Raw genomic sequence first — 15,647 nt, forward strand, 5'->3', positions numbered from 1 at the left:
GTATTAATAATCCCTACATCTGGGGTTTGTAATAGAACTATTATATATATTAAATATAAAATTAAATACTAAAAGAACCCACAGAAACTGAACAGGAAGTTCCCCCAGAAATTCAAGCAGAGATGGATTAAGGGTGGGTGTTCAGCTCACTAAAAAAAAAAAAAAAAAAAAATTCTCCTCATACCCTAAACATCTACATATATCTATCATGGTCAGCCATTGCACGTTAAAAATAGTAATGTATTTTCCTTACCATACTTACTGTTATAACTATTATCAAGTGCACGTTTGGGGAACTGAGCTTCAGAGAGATTAAAGGTCAGTTTTTCAACTGCATTTAACTACTCAGTGGCACAGACTGAGATTTACAATGTTCCTAAGTACTGGAAAGAATAATGGGGTTGTAGTACCTCCATTACCTCATGGCCTGCAGAACCTGAACTGCAGACCCTGTCTCCAGCTAAGGGTGCCTAAATCCTTTAAAGATCTTACCTTATTCGCTTATCCAAGAACACACAGAAATTCAGCAGCAAAGCAAGATACTGAACCTGGATCTGCCAGATCCCAGGCTAGTAGTGTGACCAACATGATATCCTTCCTCACAGACATTTTGTAAAGAAAGTGGGAAAACCCACTTTCTTTAGGCACAGAGGAGACCCTATATGACTGTACTCAGACATCATGGAGACAATAGCAGGAAGGAGCAGAAATTAAGATTTAGTAGCTCCCAGACACTGACTTAACCTGCTAGACCCTCAGAGCTGTGTAAATAGTGAGAGGAGGTCAGCAAAGTTAGTCTTTTTTTTTTTTTTAAGCTGTACCAAATCTTTATGCATAAAGCAGATAGGACCTTGGACATCAGGATCTGGCACCATCACTACGCAAGCCAGGCCACACAGAAAATAAAAAAAGTAATAGATTTCACAAGCGTAAGCTATGTTATCTGGCTCTGCAGGCATTGTGAGGTGCGAGGATTTTAATCACTTGTCCAATGACCACGGGGCTGCCAGGCACCAGCCACCTACCGTCCCGTCCCCGCCGCAGGCCAGGATCCGCAGGTTTGGCACTTTTCTGTACAGCTCCAGCCTGGCCAGGGGAGGGAAAGGGAAAAAAGTCAGAACAACAATGCAGGCACTTTTTATGCATTTTGCTGAGTGACAATTTAACAGCCGCTTACTGCATTTTTGAATATTCATTACTAAGGATGTGGGTGGAGGCAGGGAAAAAAAAAAAAAAAATCTCAGTGTTACCAAAAGCCTCAGCAGTCAGGAGGCACCAGCCCTGGCAGCTGCAGGCGGCATTGGCCCCAACCCGACCTGAGCCCTGTGGTTCATTTCACATCTTCACACGTGCACAAAACCACTAGGATGTGAAATGGGGCCTTCCTCCATGGTTAGGCAGCACGTCCCGAGAAGTATTTGATCAGTTTAGCATGCTCCCATGCTAAATCTGAAAGGACAGATTCTCATGTTCCCTCTAGAGATGACAAAATCTTTCCTTTTTCTCTTATCCTAAGAAAACAAATATAAACTTTGAGGTCTTTAAACAAAATTTAGTGTTCCTCATGAGGATTTGCTGAGCCACCATTTCCGAGGCATGTAGAACATGACAGCTTCAATTGGTCACTACTTTTTTTTAACAACACAGAAGGCAAGAACATCTAATAGAGTTCTTTCTCTGGATATCTGACCTAAGATACCAGCAGGAGAGCCAAAAAAGCACATGTTGAAGACCTGCTCCTTCAGTTGCATGAAAGAGAGGCATAATGAAATATCTCCAAATGGAGGGGGTGCATTCACATGTAGAGAGCTAGGTGACCAGAGGACCTAATCCTCCTTTAACTCCATTACACAGCTCTGAAAACTGTATGTCTACCTTAAAGCTTCTATACATCATGAGAGGATCAGCAGTGGAGGTGTTTCTGCAGGAAAAAAGCTTAGATGCCTTCAACAGCAAATACTTGGACCATTCTTATACAGGTAAATATTTGATTTTACATTTTTATTACCTTTTTGTGCTGCCTAACTTGTGAAAGTAGCGCTGAACAGATGGTTAAGTAAAGCAAGTATCCCTATCTTAAACACAATAGAAGGATGGTCTCTTAACCCTTAGCAGTGAGAATCAGCCCTTTAAAGACAGGTCCTCCCTCCCTTGGAAGTGGCTCACACTTCAACTATTGCCAGATAAACTGAGTTAGTTACTCAGCAAGCAGAGATAGTTGGACGCTGCTGTCACATATGGAAGTCTGGAGGCAGCCTCACCCCATTGTAATGCTCAGCCAGTAGGGAATGGTCAGGCACTGGGATGAGCAGCGAGTGTGTCTTGGAGCCATTTGGAACTGGCTCTGTCTGGCACGGGGGCAGCTCCTGATCTCTTCTCACAGAAGCCACCCCTGCAGTACAGCACCCCACCCCCCCACTACCAAAACCTGGATACATGAACCTCATACACAGACTACTAATCTATCCAAGCTAGACCTTCATCTGCTTTCCTGATCAGAAAAGAATTATGGTCCACAGTGCTGAAGGCTCAAGAACTTACGCATCTCTTGGCCCGTCCTGAGAGAGATCAAAGACCTGGCGTGGATTCAAATACCACATAAACATTTGGAGAACCTTGGTGCCCTGGGAAGAAAGAAAAATCAAAGGAAGGGAAATTATGAATAGTTTGATTATTAGAAATAATAGTGTTCATTATCACTATATTTGGACTGCTTTTCTTTCTTCTGTGCTTTATAAAGCAAACTTAAACCAAGAAAGAGACAAACCAGAAAGTGGCATAACAGACGACAGCTCTATAGAATAGCAACCCACCAATCTGGACAGGGTGCACATGCATACGTATAGACTAAATTTAACAACACATATCACTAATGGTTCATAAGAACAGGTGTTTGGGGTCAGACCAAAGGTTCAGCTCCCACAGCAACCTTTTCTCCTGCCTCTCACCACCTGCAAAAAGAAATCTCTGTTATCCCACACCACCCTCAGCCATCCATGACAGCAAGAAGTCAAACAAGCTTGTGGGCAAAGTCTCCATCACATTGAACAGTGTCCTGCCCAATGTACAAGCAATGACATTGCTTTGATCTCCACCACCACCACTGTGGACACTCGTAACTGTAGCCCTCTATCATCTAATGAAGCAGGAGTCAAGGACTCTATGGGCTACAGCTGCCCCAATGCTCCCTCACTCAGCACAGTGTGGCTAGCCCATCACCTAAAGATATAACTTCTGCTTTCTCAAACTCTTGGGTTCATATTCCAGACACTCAATTTCCTTCCTTCATGTTCCGCCCAGACACAAAGTGGCAGGATCTCATACTAGCAGAAGAGGGCCAAGGACCCTATGGGGCAAGCTTGTACTCCAAAATAATTCAAGAATGCCTTTCAGATGTGGCCTGGGGGTGCAAGTCAGGAATTTTCAATAGGTCCCCCTTCTGAGGGATGGCTTTTCTGTCTGACACCTTCCCCTAAGCGGAGTACCAAGGATAGCAGTCAAAATGCCTAGGAAAAAGTAGAACAGAGAAAATAAATGTGATGTTTGCTGTAGGTATTCTCCCAGCCTCAGCTATTTGCAGTTCATAGAACTCTTAAGCCAGAGCAGGGTACAGGACTTTAGTAACCTTCAGGGTTTCATCTTCCAAATCTCTCCTTCAGCCCACGTAAACTTTTAGCATCCACAACATCCTACAGCAAGATGTTTTGCAGCTGAACTACACACTGTGAGAAGGACTGATTTTTTTCTTTGTTTAGTCTTAGCAGTTTCATTTGATATCCTCCCTAATTATTCTGAGAGAGGAGAAGTAAGCAGCAGCTATGCTATTCTTTATGCTCTATAGGCCTCTTGTATCTTAGATCACTCTTTTCTTTTCAACTAGAAGGCCCTGTTTATCAGAAGGCACTCAGATTGTTTGAAATTCAAAAAGTGGCAGAACTAACCTGGAAAACATTCACTTGGATAAGTTTTAATTCCAAGAACCCTAAGAAAGAAGTCTGCTGCATGTTAGTCACTGAAACTTGGTTCTCTATGGTAGAGTACAAGAGTAGTAATGATTTTTTAAATGCCACAGGAATGTGTCATTTCACATTCACTAATTTCACTAGGCTTTTCTAGTAAAATTAAACCACATTTTGGATAAAAGAAAAGTCTAAGACTTCATTGGAAATCTAAATTTTCTGTAGAAAAATGAAGTCTTCTGAAAACCTCCAAACTATAATTTTAGATTCCTTTCAAGAATCTGAAGATAGGAATACAACTGCTCAAATACTCAAGTATCCATTCCATACATCCAATTCCACTGAAGTGGAAAGGGCATTCAACAGCAAGGACCTCTTCCGAGGACTGCAGTTCAGGCATAGAGTTCTTCCTATCTGACTGACCAACAGCTAGTCTCATTTGCAGAAACACTGCTGTTAAACTTTGTGACTTGGATCCAGATGATGTTCTTACCTGATTCCCTCCACTTTTTGGATTGACAAAAACCAGCAGTGGCTTCATGAGTGGAGAGGAGATAGGCTTTATTACAAATGGCCGACCTTTGTTATCCTGAGAAACAGAAGCAGAAAACAGCTTTAGTACAAGCTATGTATGTTTCCCTGGCATAACATGTGCAGGAGACCCAACCTATCTCTGACAAGACTACCTCAGGTACTGGAAATAGTACAGCCATGTTAATGTGGCACTCAGCTGGGACTAATTTATCCAGCTGAGACCATTAAGAAAGAAAATAAGGGGGGGGGGATCACTTCAGGCCAGCACAAAACTATTTTAAAATTTTACTCAATGTTATTTCCCAAAAAACCCAATTATTCATCCAGCACTAATAATGTGTCAGATAAAGCGCTATTTCTAACATGAACAATTTTCCAATGGAAAATAGAATGAGATAAGCTACTTATTTCATTAATTCCATCTAACAGACAAGTTGAACCAGTACTTATTTGCAGATGATCTGCTCTTGAATTCTTGGCCTTGCCGCCCTCCCACCTTTGAACAAATACCACACGTCAAACATGATACGTCAACGAGAAAACCATTTGCCTCCCTACTCCCTACCCTTGCAGAACACCAGAGAGCCCAGTAGTCAGGGCACTCTCCTGGGCTGTGGCAGACAGATTCAAGTTTCTCATCAGCAGTTCTCCCCCTACCCAAGCGAGGATCTTAACCAGAGAGCCATGGCTATGTAGAGGTGAGTCTCCCTCCACCTCTCCCATGAAGCTGTTGTTCATTTATATAACTAATCCACTAGGCAGGGTCTGGAAACAATGTCTTCTATAAGCTATGTGGTAAACCAAACCATCAGATCACTCATCTGTTTTCTCCCTCTGTGGCCCAGTGCCAATTTTCACACAAACAAAGTATTTCCAGTATGATATCTCCTAAGGGAGACACTCTCAAACTGGACCAGACCCTTGCATCAGTGCATTCACTATGGATTTCACAACCCCAGTTTCACACCCCTGGCTCTGCCCAGTGGAAACCAAGGGTCTGAGCTGAGTCTCCTACATCCCAAGGGAATGCTGTTTCATTAGGCTGCTGGTCCTTCTGGAGTCTGGTAGGTTGTTTCTTGAAAAAAATCAACTTAGCAAATAAAATGTCTCATACGAGTTTTATCAAAACTGATCTCACAACAAATTCAATAGCGTAGAATTTTCCAGTAGAAAAAGTACATTGAAGACTCCAGAAAAAAAATTTAAAGTTTAAAGTCTGTGTTTAGACATTTAAACAAAAGGATGCTGATTTCCAAAGCACTCGAATACCTACTTCATTGCCTCTTTTGCTGGTTTTTCTTTTAAAAGATGTTCTCTTCTTTCGCCGTGTTGAAGTCTTTAATGAGTTCTACATCAAAAGAAAAAAGAATACATGAAAAGCAAAACAAAATTTAGAAGACAGGACCAGACAGAGCCCCTTTACGAAGCTCTTCCATGCATGTCCACTTGGAGAATGATAAGAGTATCTGGCACATGCTCAAGATTTAAATTACATGCGCTGCATGCTTTACACTTCCACACCACCGTTTATGGAGAAAGCCACACACGGAGACCAGACTGGTGCTTTGGAACTGGAAACTTTCCCACGCTGTGAGGGGGAAAAAGATCAGATGCTCCCATAGACTCACATAACACCACATGTTGTACCTGCCAACCCTCCCAATAGGGGTAGGAGACGCCCGTTTCCCCTTCGGGGCTCCAGTCTCCTGCCCAATCAGGCTCGTCTCCTGGTATGGAGACCACCTGCATAAAGATGTAATAAAAAACATGATAAATGAGATATTTTTCATGTTTTTTTTAGGAAAGAAAACAACAAGTTTTAGCTCTGGCAACCATTATGACTCAACATAACGTAGGCCACCATGGCGTATGATGCTGGCACTGTGGAGTCAGTTCCAGCGTATCAAGAAACTTGTGTAATCATCTGCTAAGGAACAAACTGAATTGTTAACATTTAAGGATTTGGGTGAGGGGGTGTTTGTGGGGTTTTTGTTTGCTGTGTTTTTAAATAACAATATCACTTAACTACACACAAAAAACCAACCATAAACCTGCTTTTATTTTTGCAGAACCTAATAAAATAGAACTTGCATCAAAGCTATTCTCCAGGCTGGCAATAGCCTGCTCAGCAATATTGAGCCAAAAGGTGTTCTGGTGTGATAAGAACAGTCCAAAAAGGGCAATTTTATTTTATTTTTTAATTATTTTAATTCAGTAACTGAAGTCGTACCTGCAGGAAACCCCAACCCTTTCCATATGATTGAAATTTTGTATTATAAGAAATACTGTAAATAGGTTCACAGTATTTCAACTTCTAGTTCAGCCATCACCAGGAAATAAAGTAACACAGGGAACTAGAAGGAAGTGTATTGGGTTTTTCTGGCTTCAAGAGGGGAAGCAAGATCCACTCAGCTCATCCAAAAGTTCATTCCTGTCCTGACCTTATTCAAAAGTGTACCACTAATGAAAAAAGCCAATGACCAGAGATCATCAAATCTGTAAACAGTGACGTCTGTCCTTAATCCTGCTTTCTATCCAATGTTAACAAGAATAGCTACTAGATTCTGTTTAATACCTAACAACCACTTCTAGAATTTCAAGACTTCAGTACGACACACCAGGTACGGAATTTATTGTTTCCACATCTCTGAGAAGTTAAGAAAAACTAACAGCTAACTCACTCACATACCTAAGGGCACTGTCCTTTTTCACCCAGACCAAGAAAAGCCTGCTGTAGAGCACAAGGTCCCAAGCTTTTTGTCACCTCTCAACATTCCTTGTAGACCAGGATATAGCCATGCCTTGTTGCTTACTGAAAATACTGAACACAAGACAGCTCTGCAGAGCAATTACAGGACATTTGCCCTATTAGACCGTATTTTGAGAAACCACCTAAAGAAGTGTTCTTACTCTTCCCTACTCTGATACAAAGTGATCTTGAAAGCATAATAAGCCACAAAGACTGCACTGACTACAGAAGTGCATTGGCAATATCATCTGCATGGTCTTTCATTGCCCTACCTCAGTAATCAGATTGCCTGTAGGCAAAAGCCTTTATGTCAAGAGAAAGGTACAGGGCATTACTCTCAAAGCTGCCTCCCGTGGGGGTCTTAGTCTAGTTCCTCAGCCATTCTGTGACAAAGAATTCTCCCTGGAGTGGGGCAAAACAAAAGAGAGAGAGATCTAGTCTATCCACAGTTTTGCCAATGGTCTGCTGAAAGGTCACGGGCATATCAAGCCTTTTCCCTGTGCTTCAGTCTCTCCAGGTGTAAAATTCAAAATACTTATCCTGTTGGTAAAGTGCAGTGAATTCTGCTGGAAAATACTAGTCTGTAACTCAAGTTAGGTATTATACTAGGCAAGTACTTCACTGTAGCTCTGGAAGAAGGACTGTACTTGTTATTCTACCTCCACAATGGATGGACCTAAGCCCAGTGAAGTTCTTCTGGGAAGGGCAAGAACAGTTCAGTAAAATCCTGACTAATTTTAAAAGAATAATCTAAAGAATGTTTAAATGTAGTTGTCATTAAATCCCATTATATCTCTTTTCTTGCCTATGGGTAGGGTGGGAAGAGGCACACAGCTGTATTAGAGAAACAGTTTTAGTCTAAGGCTCCATTTACGATTATAACAATTTTCATTTCCACACTCAAAAAGGCACTAAAATATGCTACATCACAGCTATGTTATTTCACTTTTTTTTTTTTAAAACATGCCTATGCCTATAGTGTTAAGAGAACCTAAAACTTTGCTACAACAATTGCAACTGCATGTCCATAGCAGATGAAAGGCAAAAAAGCTGCTTAAACATATGCAGGTTCTCTTTGCAAACATGCAGAAGAATAACAGCCAAGAGTAATCAGTCTTTGCACATTGAAGTGAAGAAATGGATGCATACTACCTTGTCCACATAACAAGGTGATGAGTATTTTATAAATGTATAATGTTATTCAGCAAAGTACCTGATAGCGAAGCATACCTTTAAATGGGCACCATATGCAAATCCTAAATTGCCTCTAGAGAGGAAACCTCTCCTTTGTGGATGTCAGTTTGGCAATCTTCAAAAGAGATTTTTCATATTATTGAATGGTCAGTATAGCTCTCAGCACGCTTAGCTAGATAAATAGAAGAACTGGAGTCCTTCTTGTATGGTGTTGGGCGGTCTGAGGGCCACAGCCTATCTCAAGCAAATCCAATGGACCCTTTCAACCTTTTCCTTTACATTTCAACCTTCATTTTCAAACGCTTTTAGCATGCTGGGCTTCAAATAACTTAAATAACGAACAGCCTCTGGGAAGGTCATAGAATCATAGAATGGTTTGGGTTGGAAGGGACCTTAAAGATCATTCAGTTCCAACCCCCCTGCCATGGGCAGGGACACCTTCCACTAGACCAGGTTGCTCAAGGCCCCATCCAACCTGGCTTCAATCTTGACTGTCTTCTGGTTGTTCACAAACCAACATCAGGCAAGCCAGCTGCACTCAGCGATTGAGGAAATAAAGAAATAAACCCAGAAATACAAACATTCACTAGCACTTTTTCAAGGTCTTCAAAGGAGGAGGAGAAGAAAACACCACGTTTACTCACCTTGAACAGAAAAAACTTGGAATTTTAGTTACTGCCTTTGCCTTCCCAAACAGAAGACAGACTGAATCAGTAAGTACATCAGCCAGATCCTCCTTATTATCTACTTTTCTCCCACAACGTAAGCATATAGCAAGTCCATTCCTAGAGCTAACACCACATGGGCTACCAAACCTCACCTATAACAAAATACCACCAGTCAACAGGGGTGACCTGCTTTCACAAAGTAGGAGATGGAATTGATTTGAACCCCAGGAAGTCAGAGCTGGTATCAAAGTGCTGCTAACACAGTACAGAAACACTGGAAATCAATAAATAAGTTACAGAAGTGGCTCACATTATGAATAACATGGAATAGGTATTGGGAGTTTTCCATTCATGTAAATGGGTCATTACATACAGGGCTACCACCGATCCTAAAGCTATTTGAACCATTCTGAATATTATTCATCTTGCAATCAATTGCTTGCAAGAAGCAAATGCTCCCCATTTAGAATGTAGGTTGTCAGCAGATAATTGGCCTTAACCAATTACACCATGATGCTTCACTACCACAACATTGCTGGTAATCAGAGGGGGAGTATGCTCTTTATTCAAGCCCAATGTTTGAAAGGTGGTGACCCATGTTGTACAAAATAAGCATGGAAAACCATTTTTGTAGCAATAAAAATTAAAATTCAGGGCAAGGTTTTGCTACAAAAAGCCATCTTATTTGCTTAAAAGAAACAGTCAACAAACAGGATGAAGGCACCACTAAAATCAATTTCATATGAGTAGGGATTTCAGTTCAGGAGTTGCCTGTGACCGAGGTAAGTAGTTAATTAGAGCTGAGGAAATATTTTATAACGAAAAGGCTTCTAGCCAAATTTATTCTGACTGTGGAATATGTGAAAAACAGATTGCTGGCTACATATTTATTTACTATCTGAATTTACAAAAATTTGTGAATATTGTGTTTGTGTTCTGTGGATTGAATGCAGTGAATATTTCATAATGTTTACCAAATGTTCATATAGGGTGAAGAGGGTCATAATACACAGAAGTAGAGCTGGCCAGAAACAGCAGAAGAGGAGAAAATATTTCTTAAAAAACAATAAATAAGGAAACAAGAATTCTGCCAAAAATCTGAAAACATATCTGAAAGATGTTTCAGTATTTTCTATAGCAATAAGGATGCATTCCCCAGAACTAACACTGCAATGCATGCTGTTAAGAAGTTTCATGGAAATATGCCCATTATCTATGCTAAATATCATTTTGATCTATCTAGTGCTTCAGTTACTCAAGATAAGGTTTTTGCATGCTACTGACCATGAATTTCAAGGACTGAAGATGTGATGGAGTATTGGATTGAAGTACTTCCTCTCCACTCATCACTCAGGCACACAAAGCTAACAGCTATTTTCTTTTAGTGTGACATTCTAAAACTTTATTTAAAAGATTTTTCCCATTAATTATTATTAACTATATCAGATTTATTTTTTTATTTGAACTTCTCTGAAAAAAAATGGACAAGAAAAAAAATTCTCTAAAAATATTATAAGGAAGGCACCCTGCTTTGGCCAAATGCCAAATCAAAAGAAAATTACAAGTGTTGATTTTTATTCTTTTTTCACTAAAAATTAAATAAAATAAAAATTAAAAAGAACTAAGAAGGACTTCTTTTAGTAAGGTCAGACATGGATACACCTATCAAATACCACACAGGTGCTGAAAATTAGCCAAGGTTAAGTCCCTGCTGAGGACTCAAACAGATTCTTCAACAGGAGAAGAAAAAAGATTTCTCTGGAGGACACTGGAATAAAACTAACAGAGCAAGAAAAGTGTGGGGAAAAAATGCAAATGCAAAAGAAACTTTGTTTCTCAGAGAGGAAGTGGCTAGGAATCTTGCCTACTCTCTATGGACCTAAAGGAGAAACAGCAGTCTCTTTGGTCAACTTTTTGATTACTCTATATTTCCCCTTCCTCCCTCCTCCCCTTGTCTTTAATATCCAGCTTGTTAGAAACACCACTCATGCACAAATCCAACAGTCATATCCCTAGACTGGAACTAAAAACCGAGCAGTGTCACAACTTAGACCTTTTTCCAGTTTTATGGGACTAATTTTGTCTTAGTGCCTTGCCTACAGGCTGAACTTTTCAGCTTCTTGTTGACAACCAGGACACAGAGCCAGAAAGCTGGGGGTCACTTCCCAAGTATAGACACACTGATGTTAAGAGCCACATGTCACTACTCTATAAAACCAGCATTCCTGTCAATGGAGAAAAATTACAAGAAAATGTGAGTGGGAAGTTTCAATATCCCAGACACTATTCATTTCAGAACAAAAACTTGTTCCAGTGCTTCTGAAATGAAATGTTTACCAGCATTTCTGCCTCCCTAATATGTTCAGTGTTTGTCTGTTTCCTTCAGTTCAACTTGGAATGAAAACAGACTTTCAAAGAAAAAATACTTCTTGCATGATGTGAATCCCCTTTTAATTTTTGGCCAGCTCTCTTTTGGATACCTTTTCTCCCTATTGTGTTCACCAGTGAATTATCCTCTCCAAGACATATCACATCCATTACAAAAGCTTTGAAGTCTAATGCTTGTTACCTGCAACTAAATGAGCACGTGGGCTTACTGCTGACATTCAGCAAGCACTGATGTAAGAAAGACATGATTGTTTAAACGTCCATTGATAGCAAATTCAGAGGGATGCCAGTCCAGCCACAGCTGATTCTTACTGCAGTTCAAGTCAATGTTTGTGAACAGTTTTTCCCTGTATTTGCTCAGCTCTATTTAATGAAACATGCTTGACTGCCTACAACACAGGGGATTTCTTGCAGTATGCTTGCTGAACTCACAGTTACAGGAACAAATCTGAGCTGGATTTGCTCAGAACAGAAGTCATGTTTGTTGCTAATCGTCCCAAACAGGGAAATCTACTGAAGGGCTGGATGGAGGGGCAGGAGGATACAGGTTCATAATCACCATGGATGTATGCTGGGTTTCAGGGAGACAGGGTTGAACAAGCATGCCTTAGTGAAGGAGTACCGAGCGGCGAAGCCAGGTTGGCCCTGCACAGCCATACAGCTTCAGAAACAGACATCAGCATGCAGTTACCTGAGGTTTCTTCACCTTAATGATCCAGGTGGGAGGCACAATGACTGCAGCGTGAGCCCCCAGGGAACATGGCTCCTCAATGTGATGTAGCATGAAACAAGTGACTTTGTTATGAAACTGGAAGAGAGGAAAAGAGTAGAGTCAATAAGGAGGCTAAGAAAGACAAAGGGGAAGCGTGGAGAGGAAGAAGAGAGTGATGGTACAAAAACTGGAGCAAAGGTCCCAACTCCACCATCTTCAAGTTCTTCAAACCATGGAGTTTTAGGAACATATAACTAAAGGTCATCTTCCCTAGCCAAGCCTTCTTACAAAAAAACCCCAAACAAAACAAAAAAACAAAACAAAAAACCACCACACCCAGCCACTCCTACTTAAACACAGATCACATATTGAAAACCACAACCTAGTTTGATGCAGCTGTATGTATTAAGAGCCCTTTGGCTGTCTGAGCTAGCCACAGCAGGGCAGTGATGGGAGGCAGCCAGTGACTACATCGTGCAGCAAGACTCTTCTCCTAGAGGACTCGTGTCAGCCAGATAAAGTTATGGTGTCTTTGAGCAAAAGGAACAGAAATAGCAAAACTGGGAGTGATTCACAGAGAGGGAACCCTGAGAGCCAGGAAACATGAAATTGCTCGCAGCGTGGCCACTCAGTGAAACTGCTACCAGTCTCCCTGAGTATTGTTCACTTACCGCCAGCTTGCACCAGGAACAACTGATGGCCACAATCTCTTTACTGTGGAAGGAGAATTTCTGCTGAAAGCCCTAGAATACGCAGGAAAAAAGAATTAAACTCCTCCTGACTACAAGAAAATTTACACCTTTAACTCTTGCCAGGTGACTGTGCTAGGCTAAATCAGTTCATTGAAGTCAGATACATTGGTTCAGCCTCAAAGCTCTTAGACACTAAACAGATTTTGGGGGGATAAAACAATGACAGGATTCACAGAGAAGTTTCTTCAACTGGGGCATTTCACACACACTTTTAAAAATACTTCTGCAAAGTTTTATGCTTTTTCTTAGATTTTGTAGTTTAAAACAACAGAAGAAATAGAGAAGGAATGCCTATTTTAATGGATTTCTACAGACCTGACAGATTCAGATTTTGTGTTGAACATTCTCTCATTGCAGTTGTTTGCTCTAAATATAAACAAGAATTTGAGTTTTCCTTTTTTTTTTTTTTTTTTTAATACAGAGTGGAATCAACTGCAATGTCTGTGTGGAAATGTTCTGATTGGGAAATTAGGTTTATTGTTTTAATGAGCTGACTCAGATCAAAATCTTTTTAGTAAGTTCCAAAAAACCAAGATGGTCTGATTCACATCAAACAGATAAAACAAAAATATTTCTTTATAGTTTTAAAGAGAAAAAGCCCACCATGACCAAGAAATATGAGATTTTATTCTCCCACAGAAGAGTTTCACTTTGTAGAATGCAATTTCAGCAGACATATTACTTTTCTCTAAATTCTAAGGCTGGAAAAGACCATTGGGTCATATACACCCTTCCTGCATATAACACAGGCAACAAATAGTAAGTTATAGCCTAAAAATTGGTGTTCAGTTAAAGTTTATTTTAGCAAGAGAAAGAATGGATGTGGGCTGACAGCTGCAGAAATGGAAAGTCCAGAAGTTCATCGAACAGCTTGTCATAGTCACCTTCACTGCTTAGATTTCAGATTTGCAGTCATCTGGGTCCTTCATTCATTGGCTTCTGTCAAGCCTCTCTCTACTACAGTAAGTAGCCCATTACAATCCAGAATTTTCGAATTCAGTCTCTCTACCAAGTCACAAATTTGTGAGCCAGTTTTCTTTTCACCAGGCTGAGTTTCACCTAAATCTCCTACATGCTGGGCAATGCCCAAGACCCAGTGCAAAGAGTTATAATTGGATTTAGTAACATCTAACAGGACATTGCCTCACTTCTATAATTAAGGTTCTTTTCTTAGCTGCTGTGGAAAAGAACAGGAAGATGGACACCTGCAGGAAAAATGAGCCTATTAGTGCTCAGTGCAATGACAAGCACACCAAGAAGGAGAATTAAATGAACAACAAAAGACCCATCCAGAGATGCACTGGCCTTGTTAAGCGAGGGATTGAGCTACAATCTGTCCACACATGGTAGTTGAGGACAACCCTATCAATACGCTGAAGAGGAAGAGGCTCTACCTGTCTGCCCACCATGCAGAAGTGCACGTTGCAGCTTCTTAAGGTGTCCCCCAGCATGTATTCAAACCAACTTGCCAGATGGACCACACCACCAACTAAGGCCTGCTCCTAAAGAGGCTTATGTCACCTCTGCCTAGATTTTTTGTTTTATTATTTTTTTAATCCTTCCCCCTAATGCCTCAGGTTTTACATTCAGAGAAATTCAAAGAGTAAATTCTTCACAATGATGGTGATTTGGCATATTCAGGTTTAGTAAGGGAGTGTGGTCAAATGGCTTCACAAAGAGAGGCCAGCCAGCTGCTTCTGGCTGGGCACATCTAGTCTGCCATTCAGTGTGGACACAAGAACAGAGTGACAGTACGTATGATATAAATGCTGGAACAGAGGTCTGACACTGGACAAAATGCTCTATTCTCATTCACTTATACCAGTGCTTCCTAATGTTTCTCACAAGTCTCACTCTTTCTTGTCCCAACGTGTATTTAAAAAAAAAAAAAAAAAAATTATTTCAGCCCCTCAGGGGCATGAAATGTTTTGGTTTGTTCTGCTTTGGAACAACCAGGGGAGAAATTCTTCTCTCCCAAAACCTCCACTAATAAACCCTAAAATTCAGTACATTAATTCCACAGCCCATCAGTGGTATATTTTAAACATATGGACTGAGCAGCTTGCCTGGTTCTGGATGGACCGTTTTTCATTTATTCAGTAAGCCATTTGGCTTTTAGGGAGTCATTAGAGAAAATGATACAGCAATAAAAACATACTAATGATAAGTAGCAATAAAACACCACTTTTCTTCCTCAAATTGCTTTACAAATGTGAGCTAATTTTTCCTAAGGATACATGTTTGAGGTAAGATAGCAATTATTTGAAAGCTAGCTTTACAAATAAAGGAACTGATAAAATAAAGCAATGCACTGCAGGTCACAGAGAGATTTGATGGGTACTATCAAAAGTAGAGGCAAAATGTGGGCCCTCTCCAGAAGGAAACGGGAGACCTGATTACCCAGGACATGGAGAAGGCTGAGGTACTCAACAACTTTTTTGCCTCAGACTTCACCAGCAAGTGCTGTAGCCACACGGCCCAAGTCACAGAAGACAAAGGCGGGGACTGGGAGAATGAAGAACTGCCCACCGTAGAAGATCGGGTTCGAAACCATCTAAGGAACCTGAAGGTGCACAAGTCCATGGGACCTGATGAGATGTATCCGTGGGTCCTGAGGGAACTGGCAGATGAAGTGGCTAAGGCACTGTCCATCGTATTTGAGAAGTCGTGGCAGTCCGGGGAAGTTCCCAC

The 15,647-nt window shown here is 40.8% G+C and overlaps 1 protein-coding gene across 9 annotated transcripts in view; it reads right to left on the reverse strand.

Moving 5' to 3' along the window:
- DGKI (diacylglycerol kinase iota) overlaps positions 1-15,647 on the reverse strand; it is a 226,140-nt gene that overhangs the window by 104,974 nt on the left and 105,519 nt on the right. For 8 of the 9 annotated variants that reach the window (XM_052788834.1, XM_052788829.1, XM_052788837.1 and 5 more), the window contains 6 exons: positions 12,876-12,947; positions 12,184-12,300; positions 5,767-5,841; positions 4,453-4,548; positions 2,542-2,624; positions 1,026-1,086 (listed from right to left, as the gene is read on the reverse strand). In XM_052788834.1, the coding sequence (XP_052644794.1) occupies positions 1,026-1,086; positions 2,542-2,624; positions 4,453-4,548; positions 5,767-5,841; positions 12,184-12,300; positions 12,876-12,947 (504 nt within the window). The remainder of the gene's footprint in view (positions 1-1,025; positions 1,087-2,541; positions 2,625-4,452; positions 4,549-5,766; positions 5,842-12,183; positions 12,301-12,875; positions 12,948-15,647) is intronic. The other variant, XM_052788831.1, reaches the window with a different exon arrangement.

This window comes from Harpia harpyja, chromosome 6, assembly GCF_026419915.1.
Source record: "Harpia harpyja isolate bHarHar1 chromosome 6, bHarHar1 primary haplotype, whole genome shotgun sequence".
NCBI lineage: Eukaryota > Metazoa > Chordata > Aves > Accipitriformes > Accipitridae > Harpia > Harpia harpyja.